At 40.4% G+C, this 17,793-nt stretch overlaps 1 protein-coding gene across 2 annotated transcripts; it reads right to left on the reverse strand.

Annotated features, from left to right (window-relative positions):
• Positions 1-2,065: 2,065 nt before the first annotated feature.
• Positions 2,066-14,860, reverse strand: LOC117464063 (uncharacterized). 2 transcript variants are annotated; one of them, XM_071206514.1, is made up of 12 exons: positions 14,707-14,860; positions 14,484-14,599; positions 13,811-13,872; positions 13,652-13,697; positions 13,525-13,574; positions 12,066-12,184; positions 11,870-11,929; positions 9,656-9,827; positions 5,736-5,891; positions 5,277-5,371; positions 4,531-4,760; positions 2,066-3,314 (listed from the first exon to the last, which is right to left on the reverse strand). In XM_071206514.1, exons 1-12 carry the CDS (start codon positions 14,774-14,776, stop codon positions 3,270-3,272), a joined length of 1,221 nt encoding a protein of 406 aa, XP_071062615.1. In that variant the 5' UTR covers positions 14,777-14,860; the 3' UTR covers positions 2,066-3,269. The 2 variants fall into 2 exon arrangements, with proteins under 2 accessions (XP_071062615.1, XP_033962480.2); XM_034106589.2 differs by having other exon boundaries at positions 12,066-12,190; positions 14,707-14,859.
• Between the last annotated feature and the right edge of the window lie 2,933 nt (positions 14,861-17,793).

Here is a 17,793-nt window from a genome sequence, read left to right on the forward strand (position 1 = left end):
CATCGGAGCGGTGCTTTCCCTCCTGAATGATTATCCTGCAAACCAGGGCCTAATCGCCAAACACCATTACATTCTCCTGTTGTATTATCATGGCAATCATTTCATTCATATGACGTGTAAACAATAAATATGTAATTCTTACATTACGTCTCTCCGGTTTGAACTAGTCTTCCTGGGGTCCACATAAAACATTACATTCGATAAGACTTTTACAGAACAGTAAATAAAAAATAAACTGATTTCCGAACTCCATTTTTCCTTCAAGCATTGACTTTCATATTTTCCATCATATACCACTTATTTTCTGATTTCATTTTATTGGAAAGAAAATAATGATAATGATAATAAAATAAGAATAAAGTACTTATATCTATCTGCATTTACAGATGACAGCCTTCAATTATCTTAAGGTACAACTACCTGAAATGAAAATAAAAGAAGAATGAAGGTTCCAGGTTGAATTGAGGCGGATATTTGTAATGTTCAGAGGTTGTTATGTTTAATATTCATGAGGATATTTGTCATTGATCAAATGATAATAAACAAACATGTGTTGATAAGAATATTACAAACTTGAAAAATATTCCTCTAAGGTACATTTACAACAGATAAAAAAAGTGCGATTAATTTGCGATTAATCGCGATTAACTATGGACAATCATGCGATTAATCGCGATTAAATATTTTAATCGACTGACAGCCCTACATTAAATACATCAGCAGTGACCCCACCGGTGATTTTTGAAGAGTTAACCTGTCTGAAAAACGATGGTGTCACGATCTTAGTTTTATGTCACGGTTTTAGTTTGGTCTGTCTTGTCATGGTTTTATTTTGCAATTCTGTTCTCCCTGTGTCTTGTCTTCCTTCCTGTCTTTAGTTTCCCTCGTGTGTCTGATTGTGTTCACCTGTTGCCCTTGTGTTTCTCCTTCCCTGCCCGGCTGTTTCTTGTCTCGTGATTACCCCTCCCTGTATTTAGTCTTGTCTCTTCCTGTGTTCAGTGTTGGTTCATTATTTGTCGTTCATGTCCCCCTTCATGTTGGTCACAGTCACCTTTTGTTTGGATGCTCGTACCTGTTCATGGATTCTTGTTTGACCTCGTACCTGTTCATGGATTCTTGTTTTGTTCAGCTTTTGTTAAATAAATCTCGCCTTTTGTTTCCTTTTGAAACCTGCTTCCTCCTCAATCTGCATTTGGGTTCTATTTTTCCTCAACCCTGACAGATGGTTGTGAACAAGTGGCTGAATAGGACTACAGACGTTGTACGTCATTACACCGAACACGTAAACACTCCCGCTAAGTTTGTTTGCTCTGTTCTGCTTGAAACTGTTAAAACAAAAGCTTCAACTTGTACAATTTTGAATCTGTATTTTTGAATATCGATCTTAAGTTGGCGTGACGTTGAAGCAGCGACCCTGCTGTAGTTCGTTTATAGCATATCGTTAGCATTTTGCTTCTGGCTATTAGATTTATGATTAGAAAATTATAAAAGTAGGGTAGACATGTGGATATTATCCGGCTGAACAAAACGTGCATTTATCTAACAGGCTCGTTCTCAATAGACCTTATTTCGAGCTATTTTCCTAAATCTAATGGAGAATTCCCATTGCTTTTTTGTCGAGGGAACCCATGCGCAGCTTACTTCCGGGTTTTAGGACGCGTCACTGCACCACTCTATACTCATCCAGACTTTGAGTAGCAGTCCTGAACACATCCCAATCAGTACAGTCCAAACACGCCTGAAGATCCTCCATAGCTTCACTGCTCCACTGCCTGAATGTCCTCACTACAGGTTTACAGAGTTTGAGTTTCTGCCTGTATGCAGGAATCAGGTGGACCATGGTGTGGTCAGAGTGGCCCAGTGAAGCGCAGGGGACGGCGTGATATGCTCCCTTGATGCTGGTGTAGCAGCGATCCAAAATATTCCCCTCTCTGGATGGGCATTTAATTAACTGTCTGTATTTTGGTAGTTCATGACTAAGTGTAAAAACTAGACTGTATTAAGCTGGGTTTGAGGTTTGCCTGAAGTGCTTCTGTCAAAGTATGAGGACCAGATGAGAGCCGTTTAACCATTTCTTTATTTCACAAGGGTTGTTGACCGTCACAGTTAAAGGTGATGATTTTAAGACTAGAATATAAACATAAAAATAGCAATCAGGAAGGGCAAAAACACTAGGTTACAATCAAATCAAATATTGCCTTAGCATGGTAAGCATAAACAAAGCTATCAATAATTATAAAACATATTAACAACTTTCTCAAAGAATGCATCAAACAGTCAACTGGTGAGGAGAGCACATGTGAATCAGCATGCTGCTTCAGATACAGGAAGAAGACTGAGCAGGGCTGATTCAGGCCTTAAATGGGTTCAGGTAGGCCTGGTAAGTGGTAGCTAAACCCCGTTCGAGCCACAGCCACTGACCTGTCTTTTTTCATTGCTTCGTGTACTGCATGTTTTATTTATTCCATACCCATATAATTATGTCCTATTTATTTCTAATCATCGACTGCTACATCAATCTTCTCTTTTCATTATTTATCATCTTTATAAAGCATGTCATTCCATATAATTCTGACACTTTTTAGGGTAACATCTGAAGAGACTATAGATTCATAATAATATAAATTAATCTAAAATGACTCATTCTGAGCAAAGCAGTTTTTATTATTTACATAAAGTGCATCCAAAGCAATAAGGGTAAAACTACGAACAGTGCAAATAATCAAAACACCAGCACTCCTGCCTCAGATCTCAATCATCATTAGCTGACAGATTTAGGAAATGTAATAAACTAAAAATGTTCCTCAATCCTGTGGATAATAAACTGCAGTCATCAGTGATGTCCTGATGTCTCTTCAAAGTGCTTCTGTTCTGCGGAGTTACATTTCAAATCTCTACTTCAGGATTGAGCTCTGCATAATGCGTTCCAACACAACTGCACTACCGACGGCCTCATAAATGAACACAGAAGTGAATCGATTGCTCTCCGACACACTGTTGACAAAACTGTATATAAGAAGCGTCATAAAGGTAGACAGGGTTGTTCAAAAGACTCATAAAGAAAGCACTGACACTCTGTCAGTTTAAGAAAATCAATAAATAAATCAGGAAATACTAAAACCAATCTAAAATACATGTATTTAAAACTATTACAGCTGCTGCATTTAACATGCAAATAAATGTAAATAATAACTGATCCATTTTAGATGTTTATCTTAGGCAGCAAAAGGAGAAGTCATGACGAACAAGTTATGTTGGAAAGGGGAGACTCAGACTTCCCAGGAGGGCCTGATCTGAGGCCTGCTGATCCTCATCTGTGGAAATAATAAAAAAAGGCATGATTATTGAAGTGAGAAATACACTCATTCACAAACTGTTCTTATCGAGACATTTATTTTTAAAACCCACTAAAGCAGCCTTTACAAAGATGTTGACGCTAATCAATGTTTTCTTATTTTGGATTTGTTTGGTAAAAACTGAATTGAAGAGCATACAAATAAATTAACCATTTATTTAATACCAAATACACAATTCTACAGTTTGATTGCGATAATATGCATTTTCATTATCATATGGTTATTTATCATAATAATCCCTCATAAATGAGAAAATCGATAGTTAATTAAATCTAACTTTTTAAACGTGTTTACTGTTAACAGACAATGAAATGATAATTTACCATGTATTGTTATTAGTACCGGTAACACTATTGTAATAGTTTATAGTTGCAACTTTTTAATTGTTAATGATACCAAAACATTTTAGAATAAATAGATAGACCAGAGACTTATACCAAATCATTATGTATCATTATGTCGATGATAATGATACAATAATGATTAAATATGCTTTTAAAGGATTTATAAAGCATTTACAGTGTATGTTCATAAAAAAAAAAGACCTGGTCTCACCAAAATACGTGAAATGAACACGACTCCTTAACACTTAACACAATTAATTTCACATATTTTGGTGAGACCAGGTTGAAAAAAACTGTGTGTGATCTGTGATCTTAACTGTATTAAACTAAAACGGAGCATTTTCAGCTCAGATTTTATTTCTGGTTTTTTAAACTGTAGTATGTGCTCCATTGTTGGTGTACATGCTACTTCCTGAATATGCTTCATGAAGGGCAGGTTTTCCTGTAGATAAAATCATTTTTGATCCTAAATATCTTGGTTTCTTCTTTTCTAAGCTCTAACTCTGGTATTTATTTGCATTGCCTTTGATATTGAGATAATCCAGAAGTAACGGAAAATAATCAGGTTACATTACTTTTATATTTCGATACTCAGATTAGGGTTAATGATATTTTGTACAGGTAATTAGTAGTTATGATATAATACATTGTTAAACTAACCCTCCTGACCCTGTTTGTTATCATTAACAATTCGATTTTTGTTCAAGATAAGAAGTGGAGTTTAAGAAGATCTAAGGAATCTGATGTGGGCTTTTGTTAGCACCTTTCTGAAAACACTTGAATATACTTGAGAATAATCAAACTAATGAAGTTCCTGTGTGTGCACTGACCGTCGGGCTCAATGGGAAGTCTACGATGGAAGCCTGTGAGAATCCAGCATTAGAAAATGGAACATTGTATCGTGGTGCTGCTTGGGTTGAGGAGTAGTTGCTCGCCCTAAACCCTCTGCTGTCAGGATCCAAAGACAGTGGCGTGAGCGTAAAGGAAGGTGCAGTACGTCTAAATCCTGGATCCTCCTGGTCTGATGCATCATGTGTGAATGAAGGGTTTCGGAGCCCTCCTAAAGATAGGACAACAAGGGTTTATGGGAGATTCACACACAACCACCAGTATAATTCTAGTTTGCTCCTGTAAAATGATGCAGAGAGCAGTAACTACCAAACTAATACAATTGAATAAAAATGGTTCAATATTTTATAGCAAACATAGACAAAATGTAATGTTCGTAATGTTTTGGTTTAGGATTCTCTAGCCCAAAAACTAATTGCCACAGATTCTACGCCGGCATATTACTGCACTCTAGGATCATCTACAAAAATGCAATATGACTATCATAACCACAAAAAACCATAATTGATTTAATACATTTATATTTTGAATGTAAAAGTAGCTAAGACCACACCCTCACATGTACTCCAGTCAAGACAAAAGATGCCGCTGTGCTTGACTAGTAACCGATCATTTTAAGATAACACACAAGTTGGTATTGCCTAAAATAGCCTCCAGGCTTTACTCTGGTAAAAGAAAATGCACAGTTGAAAATGTAGTGTGCCTTTATAATAAATGTCAATCTTACCGACATTAACTGTGTCATCTGAGCTGTTGGATCTGGACCACTCAAAGTCCTCGGTCATCCACTGCTTTACCTGCTGTTTTTTAATATCTTTCTTCCTGCAAACATAGAACACGTTTTTTAAATGTTAAAACTAAATGTTAATTATGCTAGCTATGACCTTTAAAAAAAAAGAATGTAATTACAATAAATAAAACACACTTGTATTGGCTGATACTGTCATGAACTCTTTTCAAAAACATTTGATAAGTAGGTATTATTAATAAAATCATGTTTCTATGCAATAACATTTTACAAAACTGATACTCGTTTATGACACTTTATAATGACTTGATATTAAGAGTAGATTATCTGCATTGGACTCTTCCCACAGTGTTATTATTCTTACCAATATTTTAATACTCCTTGTTTTAAAAAATCTTTGGCGAACAGAATTTAATTGAATGTCTTCGTTAAGCTTACATATTTTGTTTGCGTTTGTTGAGCAGCAGGAATAGAGATAACCCTCCCACACTCAACAACAGGAAACACAAGGTCACAGATATGCCTGTGTAGAAACCGGTCTTCGATATCGGGAGGCTACAGTCATCGCCCAAGTACCAAGTGGAATCTGGGCAACTGAAACAGAGAAGTAGGAACAAAGTTAAATAGTGTACAAATGAAGCTCAGCGCAAGTTCAGACAGGAAGACCCATCACTCCGTATTGCACGTCATGCCAATACTCGCTCCTTTCACTAGATGAGAGAGAGCGCCACTCCTTAGCCAACCTATCACTTCCCTCCATTCACAAGCCTAATTATCGCACCTGTTAATCCCTCTATATATGCTCTCCCCTTTTCTATCAGCTGTCTTTCAGGTGTCAACGCGCAACGGTAGTGCAAACAAACCACCGCGTACGACAAAACTAACCTCAAAGATGTCCAATTCGGACGATTTCGAGGACGAACTCTTCCAGGAGGATCTCAATCCCAGCCCTGACGCTCCGCCCGAGGCAGCTTCCCCCTCCTCAAGCTACCGGCGCCCGAGCACCAGTGCGGGTTCCCGCAGCAGCTCTCATTCAGCAGAGGCAGATCTCCTCACTCTTCAACTGCAGCAGAAGGGCATTTCCCCAGCCCCAGGTACTCTCTCCCAGCTTCGCGAGCTCTCAGACCAAGTAGCAGGCGCCGTCCCCCAGCTCACGCCAGCAGCTCCAGCCGGCCCCTCCGGCAGATCGCGGCGTGGCCGAGTCCGCGGGGATAAGAGGACAAGGAAGTCGCCCCCCCCAGTAGGTCATCCGTCCAAAAAGTCAACTTCCTCCCAGGCTCGCACCATTGCTGACCAGCCCGGAAGCACCTTAAACCAGCCTGGGCTCATAGATACCAGCTTGGCCAACACCCTGCAATCCCTGGCCAAATCCATGCAACAAATCGACGCTCGCCTTCAGTCTATGGAAAGGGCAGCAGCCAGAGCCTCCACTTCATCAACTCACAGGGCTGCGCTTCCGGCCATGGCGCCGCCGGGGTTAATGCCAGTCCAAGCCCCTACATTCCCTCACAGTGTAGCCTCCCCTCATTCCCTGGCTTCCGCCCTCCCAGTCACCCTTTCCACGCCTGCAACGATGCTCATCCGAGGTCCGTATGTCCCAGGCGCAGCCGGCCTAAGATCCCCGCCCGCCTGCTTCAGAAACCACATGGCGGGAGATTCTTCTGATCATTCACCCCTCCACTCCCTTAATATCACTCGCTTAGCAGCGTCTCATCTACTCACCCAGATCCCGTGCTCTTAGAACTATCTTCCCTTAGGGCTCAAACACATTCTTATTTTATTTTTATTTTTTATTAATAAATAAATAGATACAAAATGCCTATATATAAAAATTAAATAAAAACGTTGGTAATCACGCATATAACTGGTGGTGGTGTCATTAGCATATCAGCTCACATATCATTGGCATGTTTTATATCTGGATTATATTGCATCATCAATCTAAGATCACAGGCACATTTACACTACAGGTCCTGTCGTGTTACATGGTTATTCAAGTCATGTTCCACGTGTTCTGACCGAAGGGTCTCCGGCTCGAGTGAGCCAGGACGTGACATCCACGCATTTTACTTTTCATGTTTGACCGGAAGGGTCTCAGGCTTGTGAGCCAGGATGTGACATCCACGCATTTTTATTTCACGTTTGGCCGGAAGGGCTTTTACTTTTCATGTTTGACCGGAAGGGTCTCAGGCTCTGTACATGACAACGCTCTGTTTATATGCCTTGTATCTGTCTGCTTTGTTGAATTTGTATTTTAGTTTAGTTTTTATATATGCTTGTATTTTAGTTTAGTTGTTATGTTTTGATATATGCTTTTATCATAATATAAGTATCTCTGTTGAATGTTGTTTTACTGATTGTATTTACCTGTTATTTGAAGTGAATTTTTGTTTTAGGATGACTTTTAACATCTGTCCAGGGACTACAGATGAAAAATAGCCTGTTGGCTAACTCTGGCGCATTTACAGAAATGTCAATTAATGTGCACTGTCCCTGTCAAATAAGTATAAAAAAAAAAAGCCAGGACGAATCCATCCATGCATTTTCCCACTCTTAGTCCTACGCTAGTCAATAACATGTTTTCTCTGTCCCCGTATAATTCTCTAATTATATCCATAAACCACCGCAGCTACCTCATAAGGTAAGTAACCCAGTACATCTCAATTCTATATCTTTCATTATTTTGGGGATTCATCGGATCGGTTCTCCCTTCCCGAATGATATTCCTGCACAACGGGAAACCCCGTATGTCCGGGATGCCCCGTATGTCCGGGATGCCCCGTACGTCCGGGATGCCCCGTACGTCCGGGAAGCCCTGTACGTCCAGGAAGGATGCCCGAGGCATCAGTACGTCTAAATCCCCACATGTATTAACCTCTCATTTCATCCATAGATTTCCACCGCATCCCACAAGGTAAGAATTCTTCACGTTCAGTACTTCATACTTCACTTCTTTTGGGGGTTCATCGGAAATGGTTCTTTCCCTTCCCGAATGATATCCTACAAAACCTGGGCCTAATCGCCAAACACCATTTCGTTCTTTTGTTATAAACTATCATTATGTTTCATTTATATAATGTGACGGATAATAAACATGTATTACATACATCACGTCTCTCCTGATTGAAATGAAGCTCAGCGCAAGTTCAGACAAGAAGACCCATCACTCCGTATTGCACGTCATGGCAATACTCGCTCCTTTCACTAGATGAGAGAGAGCGCCACTCCTTAGCCAACCTATCACTTCCCTCCATTCACAAGCCTAATTATCGCACCTGTTAATCCCTCTATATATGCCCTCCCCTTTTCTATCAGCTGTCTTTCAGGTGTCAACGCGCAACCCTCCTCCACCCCTTCGCCTCCTGCTTTCAACTCCATGCATGCACACACATGCATTTCCAAACATTTGGACTACCTATGTTGCAAATGTATTATCTTTTCAATTTACACACGGCATCTATTGCACGTCTGTCCGTCCTGGGAGAGGGATCCCTCCTCTGTTGCTCTCCCTGAGGTTTCTCCCATTTTTCCCTTTAAACTGGGTTTTCTTCGGAAGTTTTTCCTTGTACGATGTGAGGGTCTAAGGACAGAGGGTGTCGTATTGTCATACTGATATTCTGTACACACTGTGAAGACCACTGAGACAAATGTAACATTCGTGATATTGGGCTATATGACTAAACATTGATTGATTGATCGATTGATTGAACTCAGGACCAAGCTTAACCTTCTCTCTTCCAACCGGAACTAACCACTTATCACCATCACCAGTGTCTAGACCCGGGGGGGTTCATCGGAAACGGTTCTTTCCCTTCCCGAATGATATCCTACAAAACCTGGGCCTAATCGCCAAACACCATTTCGTTCTTTTGTTATAAACTATCATTATGTTTCATTTATATAATGTGACGGATAATAAACATGTATTACATACATCACGTCTCTCCTGATTGAACTGTGGTAAACAAGTCAAATAAAGCAGCAAAAAGGAACTTATCTAAAGAAATAAATTACTCTGCAATAACAGGTCTATCGACAAGTATTTATCAAGGAACCCTGGGAATCTTTAAAGAATAAATGGGGGAAAGATGACATACTAACCCTTTTTATGGATAAATAAGTTGGAGAAAAACTCAGACATCCCTACATGCGTGTAATTCTACGACAGGCTGTCCCACGGTTTTTTTGCCTTACAATTCTAGTCCCTAAATTGACAGGGCACACTAACTGAAATTGAGTGATATTGAAAATGAATGCTTACTAATAATCCTTAATATCTAGAAGGCTAAATAAAGCGGAGGTGTTAATGATACAGAACATTTATTTAAAAAACGAAACAGAGAAACCAATCTACTTACTGACAAAGCGCTCCAACGTTGCTGTACACTCTGCAGATTCCTTCATTGTAGCATATTTTATCATTTGTATGTAAACTGTTACATACTGTCACACACTTGATGACTCCAGTAACATCCACAGGTTCGTAGAATCCAGCAATATCTGCATCGTTCACAAATCTTTCACATACACCTGATGAGAAAACACAGATATGAAGAATTCAGTGGATTCTACTGAACTCTAGTTAGCAAATGTTGTTAAATGCTGTTTGTTAGCTTGTTAGATTGTAGCTGGCAGTGGCTAATGATTGCAAATCTTAGGAAAATATTTACTGGGAAGCTCTAGGTCCGGTTTACAGCCAAAAACCGCACACTTGTTTGCAGTCGCAACTTTCTACATTACGCTTGTTAGCTTGTAGCTGGCAGTGGCTAATGCAGCGTTAGTTATTGTAAGGGTCCGGTAAGGTTAACTGCACAACTTTACATTCTGAACTGTCAATATGCTAATTCCATTCTCTGTTCCAACTATGTTATTCTGCTCTGGATGTTTCAGGTTCATTTAATGGTGTTGTGTCAAAGACTTTTTCCATATTGAGATATGTCAGAGTTTGCATATCGGGGAGCAATTGGCTGTTTTTAATTTGTTATATCTAGCTTGCGTATGTTTGAATCACAGATTTTACGTACGTGAAAACACCTCTCAAGGAACAATGCATGGATAAAGCTCATGCGGTCACACATGTTGAGGGCTTTGTAAGTGGATGTTATAATTTTAAAGCCAATGTGGTGTTTGATGGGGAGCCAGTGGAGGTCATGGAGGATTGGGGTGATGTGGTTGGAGCGTCTGGTGTAGGTGAGCATGCGGGCAGCTGAGTTTTGGACTTATTTAAGTTTTTTGAGGATGTATGCAGGTGAACATGAAGAATGCTGTTGCAGTAATCAAGACGGGATGTAATGAAGGCATGGATCAGAGTTTCATCAGCGGTGGATGACAGGGAGGGTCTGATGTGGGCGATGTGCTTTAAGTGGAAGAAGGCAGTTTTTGTGAGCTGGTTAACATGAGGAAGGAAAGTGAGGGTGGGGTCGAGGATGATGCCAAGGTTACGGACGTGAGTGGAGGGGTTGACAATGGAGCCGTCAATGGTAAGTGAAAAACCCTTGGTTGAGTGGGTAAGTGATTTTGGGCCAATGATTATGAGTTCCGATTTGTCGCAAATTGTTTTGCATCCAATTTGTAATGTCAGTGAGGCAGGTGCTGAGCTGGGAGTGTGTGGTTGGAGAAATAGATGTTGTTATAGGTAGAGCTGTGTGTCATCGGCATAACCGTGGAACTGGACTTGGTGTTGACGGAGGATTTGTCCAATTGGGAGGATGTAGATTATCAACAGAAGGGGACCAAGTACAGAGCCCTGAGGGACGCCATGATTGATAGGGGCTGTGGGGGATTTGGAGGTGTTGATGGAGATGAATTGATGTCTGACAGAGAGATAGGATTCAAACCAGGAGAGGGCAGTGCTGGTTATGCCAATGGAAGACTGGAGGCGGGTGATGAGGATGGAGTGGTTGATCGTGTCAAATGTGGCGGTTAGGTCAAGGAGAATGAGAATTGAGAGGGAACCAGAGTCAGCAGAGAGGAGAATGTTGTTGGTGACCTTCAGTAGGGCAGATTTTGTGCTGTGGCAAGTGCGGAAACCAGATTGAAAAGGTTCATGAAGGTTATTGCACTCCAGGTGGGTTTTGAGTTGTCCAGTGAGGTAACTTGGCTGAAGGCTGTAAAAGGGTGCCTGGAAGGAGCATGGGAGGCAGGTTTCGGATAAGGATGGGTGGTGGATGAGACGGAGGTGTTTGATAGGTTGCTGTGTATTATTTCAATATTGCTTCGGAGGAATGAGAGGAATGATTCACACTTTGAGGTGGTGAAGGAGTTGGAGATGTTGTCCATGAGTTTTAGGTGCTTGTTAATAGTTGAAAAAAGGGTCTTTGGGATATTGCTGCCAGATGTGTATGACGGAGGAGTAGTGGAAGGAGTGTGCATTGTTTTTGTACTGCTGTTGGTGCAGTCAATAAATGTCTTTGTGGAGAGTGAGACCAGTTCGTTTAGCATGTATTTCGGGCTGGCGGCCATGCCCTATGGCAACCCCACATTTTGTTTTGATACTTAAACAGATCAACAGATCACACTGATGACGTTGATGAATGTAATGAAAAATGCATACAAAGTGCGGTAATACTGACCTCCCAAATCTGTTTCAGTTTCATTAATTACAGGAGGAGTTGTGAGGTTGTAAGGACAGTCTGAAAATACAGAAGACAAAACATGATATTGTACCTTATTACATAAAAGGGTTTTGTGGTATTTTGATGAATTTATAAGAAAAATACTTCAATTTAATACTAAGAAAACTGAATTAGGTTCTGTTCTCTTGCTTACTGTTCAAAGTGCAGCAAACAAGCCCTCCAACAGCCTCCTCAATGTCTTTGACACGTCCCTCATATATAATGTCAGAACTGGAGTTGTTTGGAATTGCCAAAACCACATCATGTGTGACACTAACACTGGGGAAGAGAAAATGTCATACAGCATGTCAGTACAGGTAAAGTCATTACAATGCTAATTTATTACCTACCTTTATGAATGTCCTATAATTCTATTATTAGTTTTGTTGGTAAATACATCTGTTACATTAGCCTAAATACAAATGTGAGGAAGGATAGCTTAACCAGATACATCATAATCAGAAGAAATACAGAAGCAACAAAGCAACAAAGCAAAACTGAGGAACAACAGAACTGTGTGGGGGACAACAACTATGAACAAGCTCGTCATTAGTAAAAGGGCAATTTTTTATGGGGCCGCTATCGGGTGAGGGAATGGAGACAAACGGAGATATACATTCATTATTTTTGTCAAAACAATAAATATTCACAATAGATGAATATAATCAAGTGCAAACATTTTACAATTCAAAAAACAGATTGTGAAGTAAACAAAGTAAATAAATATTTTCAGAAAAAGTAGGTAGTAAGTAGGAAAACTATGCACCTTCCATAAAAATGAATGTTATTATTACTCTAGTGAGGATCTGAAAAGACGAGGTTTTCATCAGAGTTTTCACTCCGACATGCTGCTTTCATACTATAACTGATAGTTGTTGTATGTTTAAGTTGTTGATTAGTTCCTGTCATAATTTCAAGTAGACCATATCCTCAAGTTCTCACAAGTAAGTGTTAACAGGTTTTGTTTAATTTGAGTTTTAACATATATATTTTAAATACATTTCGGTTTTAAAAAGTATGTTTAATTTGTTTATTTGTCTATGGCTTTATTTTTATTATTATTTATTTGTTCTATTGTTTCCACTTGGATTATTATTATTATTATTATTATTATTATTATTAGTAGTAGTAGTAGTAGTAGTAGTAGTAGTAGTAGTAGTAGTAGTAGTAGTAGTCGTAGAAGTAGTCGTAGTAGTCGTAGTAGTAGTCGTTGTAGTAGTAGTAGTCGTCGTAGAAGTCGTAGTAGTAGTCGTAGTCGTAGTCGTAGTAGTAGTCGTAGTCGTAGTAGTAGTAGTCGTCGTAGTAGACTTTTTTGCTTTGTTTTTGATATATATGCAAAGTAGGGTGACAATATCTCCTTTATATGCTTGTGTTTTATTTATATGTAATAACTGTAGTAATCATGTTAAAGTTGAGATAAAACTGACCACAAAAAGTCAGTGTGTAAATGGAAAGTTCACGTATTGGACCTAATTTAGGAAAATCAAAATGTTTTTCAACCTGTGATTGCCCACATTCAAAGTTTCCATGTGCTTATCTATATTTGTCTGTTAAATTACTTTATTTGTAAAAAAATGTGGTAAAATATTTAAAGTTGTCTTTGCTGAAATTACCTATTTGTTCTTGGTGCGATACTGTAGATAACTTCAGATGGTAAACTCCTCTGAAACAAGATAGAGCAGTTGTTAATATCGTATCTCTGATTCAATACAAAGCTGAAACGAGTCTGAATAGGTTTACCTTTTTTAAAGCGTAATCTGAGAATCTGACCGCAGGGGCTCCAGGGCTGAGAAAAAAGAATTGGAGAGAAACTGTCTGTTGATTTGATTGGATGTACAATGTATAGGAAAATATGATGATAATCGCTTTGTTAATAAAAACAAATTGAAGGTAATTTACCTCACACTCGTTACCACCACCCCTTTAAAGTGTTTTATATTTTCAGTATAATATGGTTTCATCTGAAATAATGACAACACAAAAATGAACAATGTTTCAAGAGCAGAAGTCATACTAATAATAGAGGAACACCATTGGTCTTATGGAATGATCTGATATGTTCATTTATACTATTCTACAAGAGCTGTGTTTGTACTACTGTCTTTTAATCATCACCATTTCAATTTTATATAAACTTCACTGAGACAAAAACATAAAACCAAAGTCTTTGACATATTTTATCATCATTTAAATCTGAATCTGGACGAGAAAGGTTAGGACGTATAACTTTGATTGCTATTGTTCAGCATGTTGCCATGTTAAATGCTGGTGTAATGTTGTAGTTTGCCGACTGCATGTTGTGTTAATTTGTTATGAAGTTGAGTTTAACAAAATGTGTATCGAGAGCACAATAATATATTTTCAAATATGATCGCTTGTTCAGCTCATTGCTTTCGATAAAAGCAAATGTACTGTCTTATAGTCTCAAATGTTGCAACTTTCTGTAAAATCCTTAAAAGATATAACATACTAGAGCTTTCTAAAGATTGCATAGGGTAACAATAATGACTGAATGTGTTCAGTAAGTACACGGCTGTACCATACAGCTTAACTCATCACATGTTTCATTTACCTTGTCGGTAAAGTTTCCAACAAATCCTTTGTACTCAGGTGACTTTGTATCTTTATATTCTTGTTTGTATTCCTCATTGATCACCACTTCTACAACAACTGACCTGGAGAGTGTATCTGCAAAGAATTCAAACATATTGTATCTCAAGTGCATGTTAAAATGTTTGCTTAGGAAGTATAAATTGCAGCAAAATATTATAGGGCATGAAGGAGGTTGATATTACCTGGCTCAACAGTGTCTTGTATGGTTGGCTGTGTAGTTAGTACAGTAGTTGGCGGTTCAGCGGTTACCATATCAGTGGGAGTGGTTTGCTCAGGTGCTGACGTAGTCTCTGCCGGGTATGATGTTACTGATTCAGTTTGACTGGTTTGTTCAGGTTGTGATGTGGTCTCTGTTGTCAGATGTGTTATTGAATCAGTTGGACCAGTTGATTCTGACACCAAGGTGGTTCCAGCAGGCTCAGATGTTACTGTATCCGTAGGACTTGTGAGGTCAGGTGACAGCGTTGTCTGGCTAGAATCAGAGGTTACTGTGTCAGTGGGAGTGGTTTGCTCAGGTGCTGACGTAGTCTCTGCTGGGTATGATGTTACTGATTCAGTTTGACTGGTTTGTTCAGGTTGTGATGTGGTCTCTGTTGTCAGATGTGTTATTGAATCAGTTGGACCAGTTGATTCTGACACCAAGGTGGTTCCAGCAGGCTCAGATGTTACTGTATCCGTAGGACTTGTGAGGTCAGGTGACAGCGTTGTCTGGCTAGAATCAGAGGTTACTGTGTCAGTGGGAGTGGTTTGCTCAGGTGCTGACGTAGTCTCTGCTGGGTATGATGTTACTGATTCAGTTTGACTGGTTTGTTCAGGTTGTGATGTGGTCTCTGTTGTCACATGTGTTATTGAATCAGTTGGACCAGTTGATTCTGACACCAAGGTGGTTCCAGCAGGCTCAGATGTTACTGTATCCGTAGGACTTGTGAGGTCAGGTGACAGCGTTGTCTGGCTAGAATCAGAGGTTACTGTGTCAGTGGGAGTAGTTTGCTCAGGTGCTGACGTAGTCTCTGCCGGGTATGATGTTACTGATTCAGTTTGACTGGTTTGTTCAGGTTGTGATGTGGTCTCTGTTGTCAGATGTGTTATTGAATCAGTTGGACCAGTTGATTCTGACACCAAGGTGGTTCCAGCAGGCTCAGATGTTACTGTATCCGTAGGACTTGTGAGGTCAGGTGACAGCGTTGTCTGGCTAGAATCAGAGGTTACTGTGTCAGTGGGAGTGGTTTGCTCAGGTGCTGACGTAGTCTCTGCCGGGTATGATGTTACTGATTCAGTTTGACTGGTTTGTTCAGGTTGTGATGTGGTCTCTGTTGTCAGATGTGTTATTGAATCAGTTGGACCAGTTGATTCTGACACCAAGGTGGTTCCAGCAGGCTCAGATGTTACTGTATCCGTAGGACTTGTGAGGTCAGGTGTTACTGATTCAGTTTGACTGGTTTGTTCAGGTTGTGATGTGGTCTCTGTTGTCACATGTGTTATTGAATCAGTTGGACCAGTTGATTCTGACACCAAGGTGGTTCCAGCAGGCTCAGATGTTACTGTATCCGTAGGACTTGTGAGGTCAGGTGACAGCGTTGTCTGGCTAGAATCAGAGGTTACTGTGTCAGTGGGAGTGGTTTGCTCAGGTGCTGACGTAGTCTCTGCTGGGTATGATGTTACTGATTCAGTTTGACTGGTTTGTTCAGGTTGTGATGTGGTCTCTGTTGTCAGATGTGTTATTGAATCAGTTGGACCAGTTGATTCTGACACCAAGGTGGTTCCAGCAGGCTCAGATGTTACTGTATCCGTAGGACTTGTGAGGTCAGGTGACAGCGTTGTCTGGCTAGAATCAGAGGTTACTGTGTCAGTGGGAGTGGTTTGCTCAGGTGCTGACGTAGTCTCTGCCGGGTATGATGTTACTGATTCAGTTTGACTGGTTTGTTCAGGTTGTGATGTGGTCTCTGTTGTCACATGTGTTATTGAATCAGTTGGACCAGTTGATTCTGACACCAAGGTGGTTCCAGCAGGCTCAGATGTTACTGTATCCGTAGGACTTGTGAGGTCAGGTGTTACTGATTCAGTTTGACTGGTTTGTTCAGGTTGTGATGTGGTCTCTGTTGTCACATGTGTTATTGAATCAGTTGGACCAGTTGATTCTGACACCAAGGTGGTTCCAGCAGGCTCAGATGTTACTGTATCCGTAGGACTTGTGAGGTCAGGTGACAGCGTTGTCTGGCTAGAATCAGAGGTTACTGTGTCAGTGGGAGTGGTTTGCTCAGGTGCTGACGTAGTCTCTGCCGGGTATGATGTTACTGATTCAGTTTGACTGGTTTGTTCAGGTTGTGATGTGGTCTCTGTTGTCAGATGTGTTATTGAATCAGTTGGACCAGTTGATTCTGACACCAAGGTGGTTCCAGCAGGCTCAGATGTTACTGTAATCCGTAGGACTTGTGAGGTCAGGTGACAGCGTTGTCTGGCTAGAATCAGAGGTTACTGTGTCAGTGGGAGTGGTTTGCTCAGGTGCTGACGTAGTCTCTGCTGGGTATGATGTTACTGATTCAGTTTGACTGGTTTGTTCAGGTTGTGATGTGGTCTCTGTTGTCAGATGTGTTATTGAATCAGTTGGACCAGTTGATTCTGACACCAAGGTGGTTCCAGCAGGCTCAGATGTTACTGTATCCGTAGGACTTGTGAGGTCAGGTGTTACTGATTCAGTTTGACTGGTTTGTTCAGGTTGTGATGTGGTCTCTGTTGTCACATGTGTTATTGAATCAGTTGGACCAGTTGATTCTGACACCAAGGTGGTTCCAGCAGGCTCAGATGTTACTGTATCCGTAGGACTTGTGAGGTCAGGTGACAGCGTTGTCTGGCTAGGATCAGAGGTTACTGTGTCAGTGGGAGTGGTTTGCTCAGGTGCTGACGTAGTCTCTGCCGGGTATGATGTTACTGATTCAGTTTGACTGGTTTGTGATGTGGTCTCTGTTGTCAGATGTGTTATTGAATCAGTTGGACCAGTTGATTCTGACACCAAGGTGGTTCCAGCAGGCTCAGATGTTACTGTATCCGTAGGACTTGTGAGGTCAGGTGACAGGGTTGTCTGGCTAGAATCAGAGGTTACTGTGTCAGTGGGAGTGGTTTGCTCAGGTGCTGACGTAGTCTCTGCCGGGTATGATGTTACTGATTCAGTTTGACTGGTTTGTTCAGGTTGTGATGTGGTCTCTGTTGTCAGATGTGTTATTGAATCAGTTGGACCAGTTGATTCTGACACCAAGGTGGTTCCAGCAGGC

Source organism: Pseudochaenichthys georgianus, chromosome 18 (genome assembly GCF_902827115.2).
Source record: "Pseudochaenichthys georgianus chromosome 18, fPseGeo1.2, whole genome shotgun sequence".
Taxonomy (NCBI): Eukaryota; Metazoa; Chordata; class Actinopteri; order Perciformes; family Channichthyidae; genus Pseudochaenichthys; species Pseudochaenichthys georgianus.